Source organism: Polyodon spathula, chromosome 17 (assembly GCF_017654505.1).
Source record: "Polyodon spathula isolate WHYD16114869_AA chromosome 17, ASM1765450v1, whole genome shotgun sequence".
Taxonomy (NCBI): domain Eukaryota; kingdom Metazoa; phylum Chordata; class Actinopteri; order Acipenseriformes; family Polyodontidae; genus Polyodon; species Polyodon spathula.
The window spans coordinates 21,516,437-21,535,300 of NC_054550.1; the positions used below are offsets into that span (position 1 = coordinate 21,516,437).

The following is an 18,864-nucleotide window of genomic DNA, read 5'->3' on the forward strand; positions in this document are numbered from 1 at the left end:
CTGGATATCCAAGAAACCACCTCTGCTGATCTGGGTTTACTCTACAAGAGTACCATGAAAATGAACTTTACACACTTCTTCACACCCAGGATATCAAATAAGGAAGTCAGTGTTAGATTTACCTTCCTTTATAAATCTGCTATGATATTGCTAGAGTTTCACACACAGGACTACACAGAACATGAGAAAAAGTGGATTTGAGAATGGGTAAAAGTAGCTTTCTCATTGTTAACACGGCTGCAATTAGATATTTTTGTAAAACACCATATGGCCCATAACTCCTCAGACTGCGCACATTTCATGGTGAATAACCCCTCTGATTTGCAGACTGTCTGTCTGTATGTTACACTGAACAGGGACTGCCTGTAGCAGAAAGGAGGTTATTAAATAAAACCAGGTTTCCATGTTTTAAAACAGCTGTACTCACCTGCAAGACTGCATCAGTCCTGACAAACTCTTGAAAAACCCACCATCCCTTTTCTCTTTCAAATAATCCAGCATTTTCTAGAGCAGTAAAGAAAGAGCATGTTTGAAAATGAATAGAATGAATGTCCTGAACAATCTCTTACAGACACACATACATGTATAGTCCAACGCTCAGAAATTGTTATGACTCATAATTCTGTGTGTTTTAAGTAAATCCTTTTGAATTTCCTACAGTTAGCATTATTCCATTGCATGCTTGATGGAAGGAGAAAGTCAGATATGCATTTGGATTGTAAAGTTTTTTCAGTCCCTCAAAGAACACCATGTATGCAATACAATACAATTCAATACCATTTCAATTTATATAGCGCTCTTCATGCTGAACATCTCAGGGTACTTGAAAATTAAAAACTCTATAAAATAAAATTACAAGCCATTGGCTAACGCAAACAAATATGTTTTTACATTTGAGAATTCCTATTATGACTTGGGATGTTCCACAGGCAGGGATAAGAACAATTAAAGACCCTTGCCCCCACCTGATTTTAGATGACTTCTAGAAACTACCAAAAGTTTAGCATTCGCTGATGTCAAGGTGCAATTAGGAGCAGACGCTACCAACATTTCCTGTAAATAGAAAGGCCCAAAACCATGAAGGGCCTATGAGCCGTAAGCAGAAATACATATGGATATCCAGTCAGTGCTGGAGGAATAATGTAGAGCACTTTAACAGTACCTGCTGCACCACAGTGTTCCCCCCATTTAGCATGGCGATACCAAGCTTCAGGGTGTACACAATCATGGGTCCCATTGCACCTGCAGCAAAAAGAGAAGCGTACTGTACATCAGCAATGTCTCACCACGCAAGCACCAATACTCTGACTGGCTCATGGTGCAACACCATTGCATGTAAAGACAGACACAGTTATGTCAAATTTGTTTGAATACAACATGGAATATGGCCTTCACAGTTAATCTCATGCAGTACAAAACCCTTTGAAGATAATTTTCATAAACCCACTTGGAGAAAGTAAGGGAGCAGCCTCTATGGTTTTAAGTTTAAGTCGCAGCACCATTTCGCATTACTCACTTTCCATTCAGCACTGCACGCACAGCTGAATAATTGATTTGTTGTCACCCCTTTCAGTAGAGTACATTCTGTAGGATACAAATGTTTTGTATCTAAGATATTCCCTATGCAGTACTCTGAAGCCTGCTGGTTAAGCTGCCGGCTCTGATCACACTGTCTCCACTGCCTGGTGTTTAGTGTTGCAGCAGTGTTGTATCAAGTGTTTGGTACCTCTGTGCAGTAATGCTAGTATCCTGTTTTGTGTCCAAGAGATTCTCTATGCAGCACTTGGAGCCCGATGTTACCTTTGCTGGCGCTGATCATCTGCAGCACCATCTCTGCAGCCCCGCGGTCGTGCAGTCTTGCCTGCTGGTATAGAGTCTTCTGCTTCTCCATCTCTTTTTCCTGGGGGAGGCAGAAGCAGAGGATATAAGATGTGTACAATGAAGTGACAGGACACATGCTGTACATTTCACTGGGGAAATAGTTGGGGATGAAAATAAGAATCTTATTCTGCAGGAGTTTGGTTTCTAAACAGATACTGAAATGAGCCCCCTCCCCCTGCCCCCCCTACCTCCCCTGTCTCTAAAGGGGATCTGGAATGAACAGCCCCCTATTCTGTGTCAGTGACTCACCTCAAATGTCTTCTCTTTCCCCTCTTCTACCTCTTCTTCCTCCTCTTCACCCTGGCAGCTCTGAAAGAGGAACATCTTGTTTAGAGATATTGAGTCTTACAGGACTAAAGCTTTTGTAGGGTTTGTATTTGTAGGTGCCTGAACTGAGTAATACAAAGTTACGTCTACCTGCTCAGATAAGGGAGCCAGACAGAAAGGGCACCGGGGGTAGATTCTCAGTTGCTACAGGAAAATGGCCTTCCAATACTTGTATTATAATTCCCCAGTCACAAAATGCAGCCATGGGTTTCTAGGCTATACTGTAGTTCAAAGTCATGTGAAAACACTGGTCCGTGTACAATACTGTGCTCCAAAAACACTGCTGTGTGTACCAGGACTATGCACTCTTCTGTAAAGTACTCCATACCTTCGCCATCATGTCTGCATATGCAATATACAAAGGATCTTCTTCAAGAGCGCTGAGGAAAGAAACATTGTTTACAGTAAGTGAAACCTGTTTTTACACTGCATTGAATAAAAAACACAATGATAATGGGGTTATATTGTAAACATGACACAGCTAAACTCCAAAGGTGTTAGTACTTAGTGCTTTGTGTTTTAGGTGTCAAGCAATTTGTCAATATGTGTAATTGTTCAAAATTAAGATTGTCTTCCTATAAATAAATACATTCAGAACTATACCGTCTGGCTTTGTGTGCAAAGTGTAAACCAGTGATGTCGGGGTGTGTGTACAGCCATGTGTAAAGCTCTGTGTGAAGTGTAAAACTTTAGTGTTAAGTTGTGTTTGAAGTATAACGCTGTGAGTGGAGGTTTGTATGTAAAGTTTGTTGGTGTAAAGTGTAAAGCTTTGTGTAACCCACCTCCTCTCAGTGAGGGCATTGCGGCTGAAGTGCAGAATGAGCTGATGAAGAGGATCGGGCTGCTTGTTAGCCTCCTCCTCCTCCTCCTCTTCTGCCTTGCCCTGGGGTTTCTGCACAAATAGCTATAACCATCAGTCTCCCACCTGCCCACCAGTACAAACAACACACAGCACACTCATCTACAGCGCTGCTGCAGTCCTTCTACTATCAAAATAGAACAAAAACATCCCTGTAAGAAATGCTTTTGCCAATTTTAGCAGTTTTTGTTATTTGGTTCCAAGTCACTACATTACTTCAGACTTTGAATGTAATCTTGCATTAAATCTGTAATTTGTCTCCTTCATGATCTACACGTTCACCACAATTTCACTGCAATAAGACCTCTGACCTGATATTAACCAGGCATTACTGCTGGGCCAACAGGGTTATGACCCCTGATAACCCCCATTCTGTTGGGTCTTGGTTACTAAATGACACCCTCAGTTGTAGTTTGTACAGTTTATCTAAATTAAGCCACGGATTTTAAACAAGAGTAAAATGATATTCCACACTATTTTATACATGCTTTAAAACATGAAGAACAAAAAGAACAACATGGCTTCTACTTAAATACATGTATATACGGTAGACTTTTATAATGATTAAAAAAAAAGTACATTTACATCAGTCCTTGCTTTAAAACAAGCACTGGTATGACATGATTAAAATGTAATGAACTGCTCAAAAACATCAAACCGATATTTTAGATCAGGTGAACGGCAGCACTGAAATTACACATTGATTAGGAAACATGCAGACACACATCCATGCGGTACAGGAAACATTGCATTGTATGACACACACGGGCAAGAGTTTGTTTAGCATGATTGATGGAAATAGCAGTAAGACCCTTTCCTTGTATAAAACTGTGCATTTATCAGCAGCACCTTCAGTACCAAAGGAAAAGTAGCAAAGGGTCTCCTTGGACAAACAAAGTATCTCTGCTCCATTGTCACACATGCTTAGCATTATTTTAAGTGTGATTGATTGGTAGTTTTAAAACTTTCTGTTTTGCTTGCACTGCCTTCTGGGAAGTCTGTTACTGATTAACTTCCTTGGTCATTTCACCCAACAGTGCCTCCCGGGTAATATTACATGCTGAAAGCATGTCCGTCAATAGGAGAAGCGGGTGGCTGAGAGGAAAGGATCCAGTGAAGGCATGGGGACGGGGACAGGGGACAGGAACTAGGAAGGCTTGTAAACAGATATTTCTTTAGCCTGGTTTAGTATGGTAAAATGAAAATACATGTTTGATAAAACATGTGTCTCTTTCAAAACAGGACATTTGAGACACTATATAAATGAAAGCATGTGCATGGCAGAGAAATAATGGAGCAATTTTGTTGGCTACAATTATTTTAAAGCTTGCGTCTGTTCCACCAGCGCAGAGCAGAGAGAGGCTGTTAAAATTCCACATGTTAAAGCTGCACACTAATCAAAAGACAAATGCTTTGATAAATGTTGGAAAAATCATACTGAGCAAATTAAAACACTATTATAAATCACCTAAAAGATTTTAAAAGTAATAGCTGCATATTTTCTCAAACTTCTACATCTTGTCGCATATACAGATGGCATGTGTGTATATAACACTATGGCACCATTCTAAAATTAACACCTTTTAAATTTCATTGTGATTTATAATAACTTTGCGTGTAGGTTTTCTTATTGTATACGAGATGTCATTTCATAGCTTGAGCAGTCAGACTTCACTAGACAAATCTCTTATACAATACCCTACAAACGATGAATTCAATTGTAAGACTTCAATGTAAGAATATACAGTTTAAAAACCTCTTCAATACACATATTAACCATGACTAAAGCTCGCTGTTGACACCTGCCCATAAAACATCTAACAAGCACAGTCTGAACTGAGCCCGGATACAATGCAACATCAGCTTCAGACTTCACATTTCAAGAGCGTGGCAGGAATTGTGCTTGCAAAACATACAGCACCAAGCGCTGCAGTTTGACACAAAGCACAGAGGCCAGCACTGTACTTACTGCTAGGTCCTGAACTAGTCTCTCCTCAAATGAGTACTCCTCTGTCTCTATCCAAAACCTCTGATAGCCAAAGAGGAAGAGGTTAATAGAGCGATGCCTGGAGGGAGAGCGAGATTAGGGGAATTAATGGGAGGCAAAGGCAGACAGCAGAGGAAAATGGAGGGGGAGTAATGATTAGTGTGGGGATCGAAAACCGGTCACCTGACTGGTCAATGATTTGGCATACTGGTCTGTTTTCAATAATGAAGGTAAAGAAATATGTAAAAGGAGTGATATCATAATTATTCAGACAGTTAACCATACATTTCAATGCCCATAGTTTTATGCAGTAATCTATCTATAGTGTTTAAATGATCCGGAAAGAAAGGGGCTTGTTACTAGGAGGTTTCAGTCTCAATCCCAGCTTAGCCACAGACTCTCTGTGTGTGACCCAGTCACTTAACCTCCTTGTGCTCTGTCCTTTGGATAAGTCATAAAACCAAGGTCCTATTGTAAGTGACTTGGCAGCAGCAATTGTGATGCATTGTTCATCCCACAAGTCTCTGTAAGTCACTTTGGATAAAAGCGTCTGCTAAATGACTACATATTCCTACAATTAACAGTTTAACCCAGACCCTCACTGCAGGCTGACCAATCAGACTCCCTTGGTTTGAGTGGAGGTGGGAGTGCATGGCTGGGGAAGAGAAGGGGGAGGGGCAGCTCTTATGCAGATTTATGCAGACAAGCTAGGTGTCTGAAGCTACATTACCGTTAACATGAAGATCAGACTGTCACAGTCTGCTGTCTCATGCATTTTTTCCAGCCATAAATGTTGATAGGAGCTCAGGAAGTAATTGTTATTTTTGTGTCTGAAGAAAAGTACAGTGTCATCACAAAAAAAAAAAAATAAAATAACACACCACACCACAAAACAAACATATTTTAGGCTTCGTGTTCGTGGTCTTGAGTCCCAGAACATCTCATATAAGAGCTACTTTGCCATTTGTCTCTCTAAGCTGTGAACTATGTTAAGTTGAGTTGTAGCTGTGATATGGTTATAAATTTATAAATCAATAAATCAATCACATTTTATATACATTAAAAGTTCAATACAATGAAAAAATAACAACAATAAAAGTAAAAAAATATAAAAGACCTGTATAAAAATAGTTTTATACTATAAAAATAATAAAAGAAACAACAATAACTAAAAAAAATAATAATTAAAATGAAGAAATAGCAAAGCAGAATAGAATAAAAAGATTAAGAAAAAGACTGGTGTGTTGTACGTTCTAATTAGTCTAGTTAAGTGTCTGGACATAGAAGCATGAAGTAAATATGCAGTGAAAAAATTATTACAATTAAAAGAAATATATATATAGACAAAAATAAATCAAAAACACATCCAGATGAAAATTTCTGCAACTGCTGGTGATCTGGTGAGCTGTTATATAAAACCCCACAATTCTGTTTTTCCCCTAATAAAACCAGTTCTTCAGTTCTGAGCAGGACATGGGAGTTCTAACAAGGCATGGTCTAGAGCCCAGGCTGCTATTGGAGAAGTCCTACCTGGGCAGGTTGTACAGAGGAGCCATCCTAAAGCAGGCCACCACAGCCCTCTTGCGCTGCTTGGACAGGAGCTTGTGCCACACTGCCTTCTTCGATCTCAAAGGTTGCTCAACCTTATCAAATGGTTAGAAATCAATATAAAATCACCAAACACTTAATTATTAGCATTTTACAGTACAAAGAGAGAAAATGGCACTGGGTTCAAATGCATGAGTTCACAACCCCAAAATAAAAACATTTCAACGCTGATTTTTAATTAGTTTTTCTTTGTCAAAGTTGATATATACTGCGATGGTTCAACAACAAGGAAGGGGAGGGGGAGAGGGAAGGTTTACCTGCTCCAGGTGGAAGACAGCTGCTGAGATGCTCTGCACTCTGTCCACAGTGTGCTCAGGGTCTGGCGGCTCCTCGTTCTTCACAACCACGTCTTTGTAAAGATTCATCTGCCACCTCACTGCAGGGTCCTCCGACTGCAAGAGTAAGAAGCCAGATTTAAAATGCCCCAGTTATCAACTCACCTCTGCCACCCACTAACCAATGTGAATATCAACAGGAGACCTCACCCTGCAATCCACGCAGCAGTGAATTTACCAGCAGAGACACAGGGGACCCTGTATGTCACACGCTATTCGCTTCACTCAAACAACTCCTCGAGAGCAAGACAAGTCCTATCCCTCATCTTCTCAAGCAGGCTTACCTTCTCCTGCAAGTGAAGGTTTTGGCGTAGATGATCTTTGACCTCTTCATCTGTATCTCTCTATTGAAAGAAAGTAAGGCGTTATTTGACTGACCAAAGATGATCAAAATCCAAGCTGTGAAATATCAAATAGTCAACAATATACAATCGTAGGCTTCTTTAATTGTAACTGGATGATGATGTGTGCATGTGTTTTTTTTTTTTTGGGGGGGGGGGGGGGGGGGGGGGGGGGGGGGGGGGTTGCTGTCTTCTTGGCCAGGTTTTACTTATGAAAGAGATAAAGTGACTTCCTGGTAAAATACAAGTAAATTCTGCAACTGGCTCACTCACAAGGCTGTATCTTCCTTTGGCCAGTGAGATGAGCTCCTGGTCCCCTGGGGTGCACATGTTGAGGCCGATGGGCAGCATCTTCTTCAGGGCTGCTACAATGAGGGAGGTCTGGACGGAGTACAGCTCTCCGCGGCGCTTCGTCCTCTTCCTCTCCTGGTCCTGCCCTCCAGTCTGGCAGAGAGAGAGGGCAAGGGTTACCATAGAGGCCTTGGGCCTTAGCTGGGTGTGTTTACACTCAATCTGGGCTTTTATAATACTTGTTTTTCTCATTGTCTTACTTTCTCATTTGGCTACATTTCCAGACAGTAAAGGGACTATTCTATACCAGGCTTAAGTAGGCTATTCTATTTCACTTAAGTAGGCTTTTCTCTATCTGATAACCATCTGTATTTATGTTGTGACCAACTCCCAAAAATATAACAGCTAGTATAAAGTTGGGCCCTATAGTGTTCCAATCCAGTACATTCTACTCCAGGATTTAGTTTGAGTATCATTAGTAACGCAGAAGCATGTCGGTGAATTAGATATAACTGCTCTGGCATAACAGTTTTATTTATACTTCTGAATCACAAGGAGAACTTGGTGAGAAACAAAATAAATACTACTGGCAGCAAAAGTCCAATTCAGTAAACAACACAAGCTCAGGACACAATTGTACTGATGCCTTTACAATACAACAATGTAAAATATAAAGTGTCTTTTTACCTGTATGGGCCACCTATTACAACAAGATTGCATATTACAAAAAGATTTACAGTGGAACTCGCAATATAAAGCAAGCTTATAAGCACGTTCACGGCTGGAGTGACTTCAGCACTAGGTTTGAAAGAGAAAAGACCCTACTGAGGATTGTTTTTTTTAAATACTCAAAAGGTTTTATTTGTTATAGCACCTGCCTAGGGTCTACTTTTCAAATTCCAGTTCCAGGGCTGAAATGCCATTGCAAAAACCTGCAGTGAAGTTTGATTACATACAGGGGGTTATAAAGGAAGTTGGTCACTCTGAAGTGCTACTGGGAAAACACATGGAATTGACAGGTGTGGACACAGGAATTGCAGCAGGACATTTAAAGGACCCTGTGGTATTGGGCACCCACAGGATAAGGGAGAATATGGGGCAAGATTTTAGGGTTTGACCTGATTCAGCTTGATTTCAACCCTAAATGGAATTTGTAAATTAGGTTTAAAACACGAGTAAACTTAACAGCTGTATCCACTAATTTGGGAGGCTATTATATATAGCAAGGCAAATAATTTCTTAACCAATGAGCAGAATAAAATGGAGTATTAATGTAAATTGCTTTAAAACTGTACAAAATTCAAATGCAAAGCTTGTATTGCTTCAGGAGTATGATAAAATATAAATGTCTATGGACAGAAATAAGGTGAGATTTAACAATCTTTCGGTTTGATTTGATTGGTTTTTCCACAGCAGCACTGCAAAGTGGCTCACTGGCATTATACCCACCTGTATATTTACCACTGGTTTAACCCTCTGCCCTTCAGCCCCCACTTTGAAACAACAGCTTTGAATCACATCAACAATCTTTACAGGAGACTCTGAAGCAATATTCATTTTAAGTAAATCTACAAAGTGCTAAAAACTCATTGCAGGTGACCTCAAAGCAAATTGGATTTGCAGCCACCAGGTGGTGCCATGATCCATGAAACAATCCCATTGCGAAAAAAAAAAAAAGTACAGACATTTTAAACGGGGTGTGATATTGGCAATATCGGAATACTATTTCCACCCCCTCTGGAAAAGGGTAAAAACTCATTTTATTTTGACAAGAATTTAGTCTGGGGTGATCTCAAGTAGGCGATTTCTATTGAGTTATATCCATAATAATATAAGATGAGCACCATACACCAGGCTAAATACTCTATGCTGTATTAAGCACATGTTTTAAAGCATTTAAAGATGCAAGGCTGCTATTAAACTATTACTAGGACAGGCAGACAGAAAGTGGTTTGTTCGGATACAAAGATCAAAGTGATGTATAGCTCTGGAAAAATCAAGACTGTATACTGCAATCAGCTTGATGCCAGGCAGCTGACACAGCAAATGCTTGGCTAAAAGACAAAATGCATGCAATCTGACCTGTACCTTTACAGACAATGACTGTATGAAAGAAAAACACAGTGAACATTTACTAATGCATACAAAATAAACGACTTAACCAAGATGAAATGTATACATGCCAATAAATAAACACATTATTACTGGAAAAAATACACACTTTCAGTAAGTGGCTAAACAAAGTTTTTGGAATTAGTGTAGAATCCATTACCTTATTGCACTGTATATATTTTACCTAAGGGATACGGGCATTGCCGTGGCGTGCTACTAGGTAATAATGGAACTCCCAAGTCAATATTTGAAAAAGGCAGTTCCATTATTAGAGGAACACGCCTCAGCAATGCCGTTATCGCTATTATACTACAGCTTTTTAAAGTTATGTTTTTATATACCTCTGTTTATCTGAAAAAAATCACTGCTGTCCACTGAAAGAGTTTTTGGAAGCAGGGCTCAAGGGTCTCGGTGAAACGTTTCATCAGTAAGCTGTGATTCTAGAACAGACGTCATTTAGTGTCGCCTTTTTTATTTCTGAGTTATAGCAGAATGGCTGACCTCAACAGAACACAATGGAGAGCTATGTCCGAGTAGTTGTATAATTTATATTAAAGAATACCGCCACTTACTGAAAGCTGTTGCCTCAAACCCAAAACAGTTTTAATTAAAAAGAAAACACTTTTTTTCTTAATGTGAAAAAACAAATATCCAAACACCTAAAATACGGAGGTGAATGCTGTCTTCACTGGAATAATGAAGACAGTGAGCATGCTAAACTGCAGTGGGGCTTCTCACTTCATTCCTTTGGAGGGGTGTAAAGGTCAGGAACCCCAACTCTGTACAGGGGGTGTGGTCTGTGTTTGAGACCTACCTTTGACATCTTGCTCTTGTTGTCTCCCGTTAGGAATGACAAGTTGTTGATTTCATTTTGAATCACAAAGTTTTGCTCCTCTCGTTTAAAGTTCTGTAAAAGAAAATATAGTTTAAAGAAACAGCAAACTCTTTATTGTGGTGACTAGCTCTATATAAAGACCATCTCAGCTACAAATCTTACTAGTCTAATGTTCAAGTAGGGTTCATACATTTTACAGGTTTGAACAACTCCACTTTTGTCTGCAAGGATAACTCACGTTTGTTGCGCTGCACTCATTTCAGTCCTTTTAGAAATGGCATTGTTGCGTGAGCACTGTGGCAACTCGAAATGCATCATAGGATCGGTAGTCCCAAAACAGCACTAAACACAGTACAGAGGCGTTCATCTGGATGTAAGTGAATACATTTCCCAATATCCCTTACACTCAGCTGTTTGAATGTTTAATTCAAACTTTTCTTCCTGGGGAGGGGGGCTCCAAAATATCGAATTTGTATTACAAGAAGTAAATTTTAAATAATAAATGTGTTTAATCCGAGTTTGTTTTTAATGTGAACTGACTGTATGCACACACTACATAAACTGCATTTACTTACGTGAGATTTACACCACAGGATAAAGACCTCAGCCACCATGCGGAACAGTTCGTTAGAATCTGCATCAGGCTCTTTCAGCCATCTTGACCTGAATCAAATAAAAAGAGGACATAACAACAAAGTGTTTAAAAGCTCAAATATACACAGGGAACATTTCAGCCAGTCTCAGCCACAGAGACACACTGTACTGTGCATGTTGCCTCCAATCCTGTAGACACTGATTGCACCTCAGTCAAAGTAAAAAGAAAACTTGAGGTAAGACATTGCTTTACAAACCTTTGTTATTACCCCTTCGTTAAGTGTAAACCCAGAAATTGTTGCTATTTATTTAAATTAAGTTACTTTAGGGCTTGACTTGACTTTTTTTTTTTTTACCAGCATAAATCGGTCAATCAAATTTATAACAAACAAACAGCAGCAAATCAATCAAGAAATTAGAATTAATTGAATTCTTTTTTTTTTTTTTTTTTTTTTTTTTTTTTTTTAAATATAGCCCTAATGGTTTAACAGCATTTTAACCCAGATTTTAAGTGATTGTAGCAGTGCAGTGATTTGAGGCATTCTTTGTTAACTAAGGGCTTGACTACTTGACTCCTGAGTTGTTACCCACACACCGTGGCTAACTAAACTCCTAGTAACCCCTGGAGTGAAGCATAAGACCATAAGAATAAAAACAAATTATGAATGAGAAGAGGCCATTCAGCTCACCTAAGCTTGTCCAGTTCCTAGTAGCTAATTGATCTCAAAACTGTGTCAAGTTGGGTCCAGATAACCCATTACTACCCTCACTAGTCTCTAGTTCAGTGGTCCTCAAAGTAATTTGGGCACGGGCATAAACTGATCTTACTTGTCTGTTGCGGGCACACTGACTATTACATAGGTTCTTATCTTAAACACCGCCTTCCCGTAACATATACAGTGTGTGTGTGTGTATATTTAAAATTATTTAGATAAAATATGCAATGCAAATATTTTTGAATAGCACGTTTACACTTTTACAAACTAAAATAAAAGCGGATAGATAGCATCTTGCTTTGTTTCAATTTGGCAAATTTGTCAACACTACTCTGTTTTAAAGATCACTCATCTCCAGTACAATAATTCAGAGAAAGTGGATTCGTAACTAAATCTACTACGGTGTTTCACTTCTCTGGTGAAATTAAAAAACAGAGAGAGAGAAAATTTAATTCTAAATACTGAAATGTATTGTTTTTCTCAATAACAGTTGGCGAAATTCAGTGCTTATCCAGCATGTTAACGCCACTGCTCACAAATGATTGGACAGCTGTCAGATCTTTCACTTTTCATGCAGAATACCATGTACACCCTCTGCTTGCTTATGATTGTATTGCTGCGTAAAATTATATTTGACTCTGCTATTGGTTAAACTTACTGTCAGTACCTGCAGCTGAAACAGACACAGTTTATGTCCCACCCAGCTAACTTATGATTGGGCTACCGCAGAGAAAATGCAAACATTCAATTGGTTGATCGTATCGCAGAGGCTCTTCAGGAAAAAAAGAAAAAATTTCAAGTACGTACAAGCACAGCATAAGCGAGCAGCACTGTCAAAAGACTGCTGTGACGCTTTTGTTGGAAAACGCGTTTAAAGCTTTATTTATTTTCCCACGCTACGACCCGCCAGAAATGTGTTCACGACCCATAATTTAAGAACAGCTGCCACAGGAAAGAGGGCCTGGCTTCGCGGGCACAAATTTGCCTGCGGGCACCACTTTGAGGACCACTGCTCTAGTTGAAGTGTTGCCTTCCCGAAGTCTATCTCCTCTTAATGTTCAAATGTATCCTCGGTCCTGGTTTCTGTACTGCGCTTAAAGTATTGGTTAGGGCGTTGACCCTTTTTAAGATGTTAAAGACTTAGGCTCTCCCTGACTCAGCCTGGAAGTGGCCTGTACCTGTTGTTGTCCACATAGCGGATGAGCATGGGGTAGAAGGAGTAGAGGTCCCGGCAGAGCACAGCGAACTCGTCCAGGATGAGCAGCTCGGCCTCCTGCGTGTCTCCTTTGCTGTCAGCCTTCAGCAGCTCCTCCTCCACAACCACCTTCACCGTCTTCTTCTTCAGCTTCTCCAGCGTGGGCAGGAAGTGTGACCTGAGCAGGTCGGGTTGTGCTTTGCAAATGATGGGCTGGGCGTACACTGGAGAGGGGAAGCACAACAAAGGGGCCACAAACCCAGTTCACAGCCAGGCAATTACTGTATCGTTTACATGCCAATATCCATCTGCCCCGAGAGCTGCTTTGACCTCATGAGGGGTCAACATCAGCTTGTATCTTGTACTATATTTGCATCATATACAGGAAAATAGGATCAATTCAACAATTAAAATCCAATAATGGGATGACATTTCTATCTGATACCAAATATCTGATACAAACGGTGTGCTGAAAGAAAGGCTTTATCACATACTAATCTACTATATATTAGAAGATGTAAAACATACATTATTATTATCATTAGTTTGTAATTAGGGTTGAATCAGTGTTGAAATAACCAATTCTGTTATCTAAAAGGTCCATATCCACTAGATCTATTTTGTTGGCAATGGCTTGTTGCATCTAATATTCGCTGGAAAACTGTCCTTCCTTGCGGTGGGCGGAGAATTTCTTATCAAATATGGGTTATTTCTGCCACCACAATGACCCATGTATGGTGACCTTAACAGCATTTCACAGACTGAACTCCTCTAATTGCAATACTATCCACAAGCTAACATTCAGCTGTTTGTATGCAGCTGCCCCAGCCCCCGTCGGTGCTTACCGGCGATTCTCTTCATCCAGGAGGCCTCGTCAATGCCCAGGTTGTTGTTGAGTATCTTCAGGATGTTCCCCAGGATGATACTCAGGTGTTCTGAGGTTACCATGGTGCAGCAGGACCCGGCCGACTTGGGGTTGTTCTCTGGACCCTTCTCCCACCAGTACGACAGGTAGTTACACAGCATGGGCAGTATGACCTCAATCACATGGGGCATCTCGGTGTATCGCGCCCCCGACTCCGCCATGTTGTTGATATCCTTCATCAACCCATCTAGCTGCGGCATATCAGGACACATCTCCTCGACAGTGTCCGGCATGCCGAGAACTAAACCAGCAAAGACAGGGGGGTGTAACTGGTATAGCAGCAAAGACAGGGGTATAACAGAGAGCACCAAAGACAATAGGGTACAGTTGGGATAGCAGCAAAGACAATATGGCATAGAAGAGAGCAAGTTCAAGTAATTGCAATAACACTGGTAAAGCACTTTTGGTCAAATGTTTATTCTTTAAAATACATTTCTTTAAAACAAAATTACAAATCAGGGCTCCAGACACATTTGTTGCCTCAGGAGCCAATGGCTCCTCAGTCAAATCCAATTGCTGGTTCCACTTCAGGAGCAAGATACTTAAAATACAACAGCTTGTTAAAACAGTATTTTTTTTTTTTTTTTAAATGTAGTTGCCTTCAATTTTTTACCCTGGGTTTTCTCCCCAATTTTAGTGTGCCCAATTATTATCTGTATCCTGGGCTCACTGCTTGCAACCCCCCCAGCCGACTCGGGGAACGAAGGCTGAAGCAGACATCCTCTGAAATGTGCTCCTGCCAATCTGTCATTTTTCATGCTGCGGATCCACAGCGAGGCCACCAGACCTATAGTGGCAGAGGACAACACAGATCTGGAGGCTCCACTGCAGAACCACAGGTGCCCTATCAGCAACAGGGGTCGCAGATGCGCGGTGAGCCTTGGATTCCCCTGACGACCTAAAACTTCCCTACCTGGGCAGCACTCGGCCAATTGTGCCCCGCCCCCTAGGAACTCCCGGTCACGATTGGCAGTGACATAGCCTGAACTCAAACCTGCGATATCCAGGCTATAGGGCACATCCATGTGGAACGCCTTTGCTGGATGCGCCACTCGGGAGCCCCTGAAATGTCTGTACTCACTTGTTTGTTGCCACGTTCTGTTGAATGGTTGATATATGTACCTGATGACTGCAATGAACTCAGCGTGTTTATATTTTTTATATTTTTCAAGTGCTGTGTCTGGAATTTGTGACGGCACCTCTAACTGTGTACAGTTTTAACATGGGAAACAGCTCCCATGCTCAGTATCAGTAAAGTCCTGATCTGACAGCATGTAACACAGACAACTCGTATCATTACATGTTACCGTTTATTTTCCAGTAAAAACAAGTTTAAATTGCTGTGAGTTGGTTCTACTGTTTATGATATTAAATACTAAATGTTTACACAACACACACAGAGCCAATGTAACGCCCCCCTTGGGGTCTCCAGCAAAGTTTGGTCTCTTTGCACAGCCTGGATGCGAAATGGTGCAGTCCAAGCTGTGTGACTCATCCTGCCTCCCTGTGGCAGAACTTTAACTGGTTGAACCACTCGGGGGACCCCCTCACATGGGTTATTTAAAATCTGTTCTTTATGAATGAAATAGAGTTGCTGTTCATGAAATCATTACAGAAGATAGTTAAATTAATTAATGTTTTTAGTGTTTTTAAAAGTATTTCTCAAATGTAGTAAAACTCATGAATGAAAGCACCCATCCAGGCCTGTTGGGACACACAGAGAGTGGAGTGGAGCGCAGCAGCACATACCGGCTCTCTCCCGTGGCGTCTTCATGTTAAACACAGAGTGGGGGTTGTGGAGGTTGAGATGGGGCTCGAGGAACGCGACCGGCATGGCTCCCGTAAGAGTGGCCAGGCACTCCCCCAGGGCTGGACGCTGCCTAAGGAAACAAAAAGACAGCAACAACAGCTTGGACTACTTATTCATAAGAGACAGATCTTACTATTCAAACAGTCATCATACAGGTACAACAATAAGAAACTCAAGTCAAGCAGACAAACTTTTTGACGAATAACTTTTCAAGTGTTGCAATGAATGCATAAGCCAAAAAAAGTTCTAATTGACTTGGTTTCTTCCAGTTTCACCTCAGATCCCTGATGAAGCAACTTCAGCAGAGACTGTGTTAAGCTGTGAAACTGGTTCCTTTTGTTTTTATGCAATCTGGTGGGTACTACCCATATAGATAGGAACATATGATTAATGTTGCATGCACTAAAAGGACAGAAATTAATATCTTAAAAAATGCTTGGAATGGAGACACTGTAAATGATTCTTTGTCTGCTTTGCCTGCCTGCTTATAGGAGATGGATCTGCCTCGGTACTTACCTTTCAACGTAGATGTTCTTTCCAGTCCCCAAAGCGTACAGACTGCACAGGATCCTATAGCAGGAGACTTGAACATCGTCCACTAAAACAGACAAGAAGAAGGGTTTCACTTTACCTCAAAGTAGCTAGGAAAAAAACCCCATACACATCACAGGTCGTGCACTTTCATATGAGATATAGGATTCAAAACGTGCAGTTTTGAAATAAACATATGTTGCAGCATTTTCATGTTAAAACATGATATCTGCCACTATGTAGGTTTTAAAAATTGTTTCTAAGCTGTACTTTCAAGTTCACTTCATTGGTTATTTTATCTGGAAAGTGGATTTGTCCCTGACCTTTCAACACCTTGCTTCTAGTGACAGAAGGCAGTGCTGAGCTGAAATGACCTAGGAAGTATTACAGTCACGTTTCCTAACTGAAAGGCAAGCAAACCAAAATTTCTCTTGTCATTAGTGTAGTACCAGGTAACCTGTTTTAAAGTGAAAATACATTTTGCTGTAACATGTGCATGACAGGTATTTTTTTTTGGCTATGATCACTTTAAATTTGAAGCTTGTGGACCGCAGCTCTACAGCAGTGACAATGAAACACTCACAGAGCAGGTCCAACCCGAACTGGTTCTGCGTGATGTGCTCGAACAGGGAGGTGAGGATGGGCAGCAAGGCCACTGTGGTGTAGTTGATGTTCTGGGAGACTCCCTTCATCTGAGTCCTGGAATGAGTGAATTTCCCCAGCTTCAGGTTTTCCAAGGTCTTCTCCAGATCCTCCGCCGCACTGTCAAAGAAGGTGCGCAGGCTAGCCTTCACGAGCTCCGAGCCCGATTTCATCACAGTTCTGCACAACGAGGGACAGTTTACTGGAGGTAACTGGTGCCGATGTTGTATTACAGCACAGTGACTCTGCAGAGGCATTTCATGGAAATTAATGCAGATATTAAAAGATTTAACCGGGGACCTACCTGGTATCAAGAGTGCGAGCCAGGATATGCAGACAGCTCACCATCGTAGTAGAATCACTGCCTGCAGGACAGCAAACACAACATATCATAGACCACACAACACTGGCAATGAATGCAAAATAGTAAGATGACCAATGTGTATTTGTCCGAGTTGGTGACTGGACCCAGTCTCAAGTGTATAGTATAATGTGACTGTGTGCAGCCCCTCTATAACCTTCTGGAGCAGGGAATTTTAATAAAGGTCCAGAAATTTCAAACATTGTGTAATGTGGGGTTTTGTGAAAGCCAGTGATTTACGTTACTGCAGTTTAATACTGCATGCACACGACAAATCTTCTTTACCGTTCCATTAAAAGGAGATGCCTCAATAAAATCAAGGCCTGCTTACCAAAGAGTGAAATCCTGTGTCTGACAAGAGCTGCCAGCTTACAGAACAAACTGAGGAAAGAGAAAAGAAGAAAATGAAGAAAGTAAAAAAAACAAACAGATGGGACACAAGAGGCAGTTCAGAGAACAGAGCCCAGATTACACACATGGACTGTAGGAGACAGTTCATTAGGCATGGCTGCCCGCGATTACCTGGTCACCATCTCTTTCTCCTTGTTGGACGCGTAGCCGCTGCTGCTCAGAGTTTTAGTGGGGGAGGACAGGAAGTACAGACTGTGATTCTGAAAGTAGTGGTGAATCAGTGGAAGAAGAACCTGGGGGCACACAACAGAAAAGAAGTGTCGAGTAACTCCCTCTGAAGGATGAAGGGGGGGTTCATTCCACCACCTTTAAATGTTATTTATTACTGCTTTCAACTGGCAAAGACCTGTTTAGAGGCCTAGGAAAGATACTATAGTGAACTAATATAATCTACTAATAAGTATACCCATGCCCATTTTTATAATGTTGTCATTATTAGACACTGGAGCATTTTAATTAGTTAGTCTAGGGTGGTCTTTCAGTTGTTCGTACATGCTATAATATTTATCAATTTCTGGTTGGTTGCCGATGGAACTCAGAACCACTTTGAATGACTGTAAATATTATAAAAAGGTAAGGGAAATAAGTAAGATTACATTTGAAGCTACTTTACCATTTAAAGTTCAAGTTACACAAACAGTTAATTGCTTGCTCTCTCACAGCTAATGCTAGTGGGACAAAATTGTTGCCAAAAAATACACAGTCTTGTTGATGCAGGTATAGTAAAATATTTTTTTCCAAGTGTTACAAAAGCTTTAAGATTGTTTTACTCTTTAGATTTCACATTTTCAACATATTATAAATTGATGTGCTGCATCAGTGGAAAGCACATGCATTAAAAAAATGATATATTGTAATGCTGCTCTGTAGGTAAAAGACAATTTATAATGCATAACACCCCGTCTCCATGTCTTTAAAGTACACCTACTGCATAGTGGTTTGGTTTAAAAGCTGAAATGAGGAAAATAAATTCTTACCTTTGCAAAAAACTTGATTTCCTGCTCATAAGGAGATTTGTCAGCTTTCCCACTGCTGACCATAGCCTCTGAAGGTAAAGAGTAAACACTCTGCATCAAATCCAGCAGGAACGGGGCTGAACACAA

The 18,864-nt window shown here is 40.7% G+C and overlaps 1 protein-coding gene across 11 annotated transcripts in view; it reads right to left on the reverse strand.

The window, feature by feature from the left end:
* Positions 1-18,864, reverse strand: part of LOC121329961 (ryanodine receptor 3-like) — a 121,483-nt gene that overhangs the window by 32,199 nt on the left and 70,420 nt on the right. For 3 of the 11 annotated variants that reach the window (XM_041276099.1, XM_041276104.1, XM_041276102.1), the window contains exons 49-71: positions 18,739-18,806; positions 17,873-17,994; positions 17,682-17,731; positions 17,294-17,354; positions 16,931-17,169; positions 16,333-16,414; positions 15,756-15,886; positions 13,927-14,247; positions 13,065-13,305; positions 11,152-11,239; positions 10,556-10,648; positions 9,712-9,732; positions 7,612-7,782; positions 7,282-7,341; positions 6,920-7,054; positions 6,585-6,697; positions 5,785-5,884; positions 2,991-3,112; positions 2,537-2,588; positions 2,131-2,190; positions 1,801-1,900; positions 1,163-1,242; positions 428-504 (exon numbers count right to left, since the gene is read on the reverse strand). In XM_041276099.1, coding sequence (XP_041132033.1) covers positions 428-504; positions 1,163-1,242; positions 1,801-1,900; positions 2,131-2,190; positions 2,537-2,588; positions 2,991-3,112; positions 5,785-5,884; positions 6,585-6,697; positions 6,920-7,054; positions 7,282-7,341; positions 7,612-7,782; positions 9,712-9,732; positions 10,556-10,648; positions 11,152-11,239; positions 13,065-13,305; positions 13,927-14,247; positions 15,756-15,886; positions 16,333-16,414; positions 16,931-17,169; positions 17,294-17,354; positions 17,682-17,731; positions 17,873-17,994; positions 18,739-18,806 — 2,587 coding nt within the window. Of the gene's footprint in view, positions 1-427; positions 505-1,162; positions 1,243-1,800; positions 1,901-2,130; positions 2,191-2,536; positions 2,589-2,990; positions 3,113-5,036; positions 5,134-5,784; positions 5,885-6,584; positions 6,698-6,919; positions 7,055-7,281; positions 7,342-7,611; positions 7,783-9,711; positions 9,733-10,555; positions 10,649-11,151; positions 11,240-13,064; positions 13,306-13,926; positions 14,248-15,755; positions 15,887-16,332; positions 16,415-16,930; positions 17,170-17,293; positions 17,355-17,681; positions 17,732-17,872; positions 17,995-18,738; positions 18,807-18,864 lie in introns of all 11 variants that reach the window. The other 8 variants (XM_041276108.1, XM_041276107.1, XM_041276106.1 and 5 more) reach the window with 7 other exon arrangements.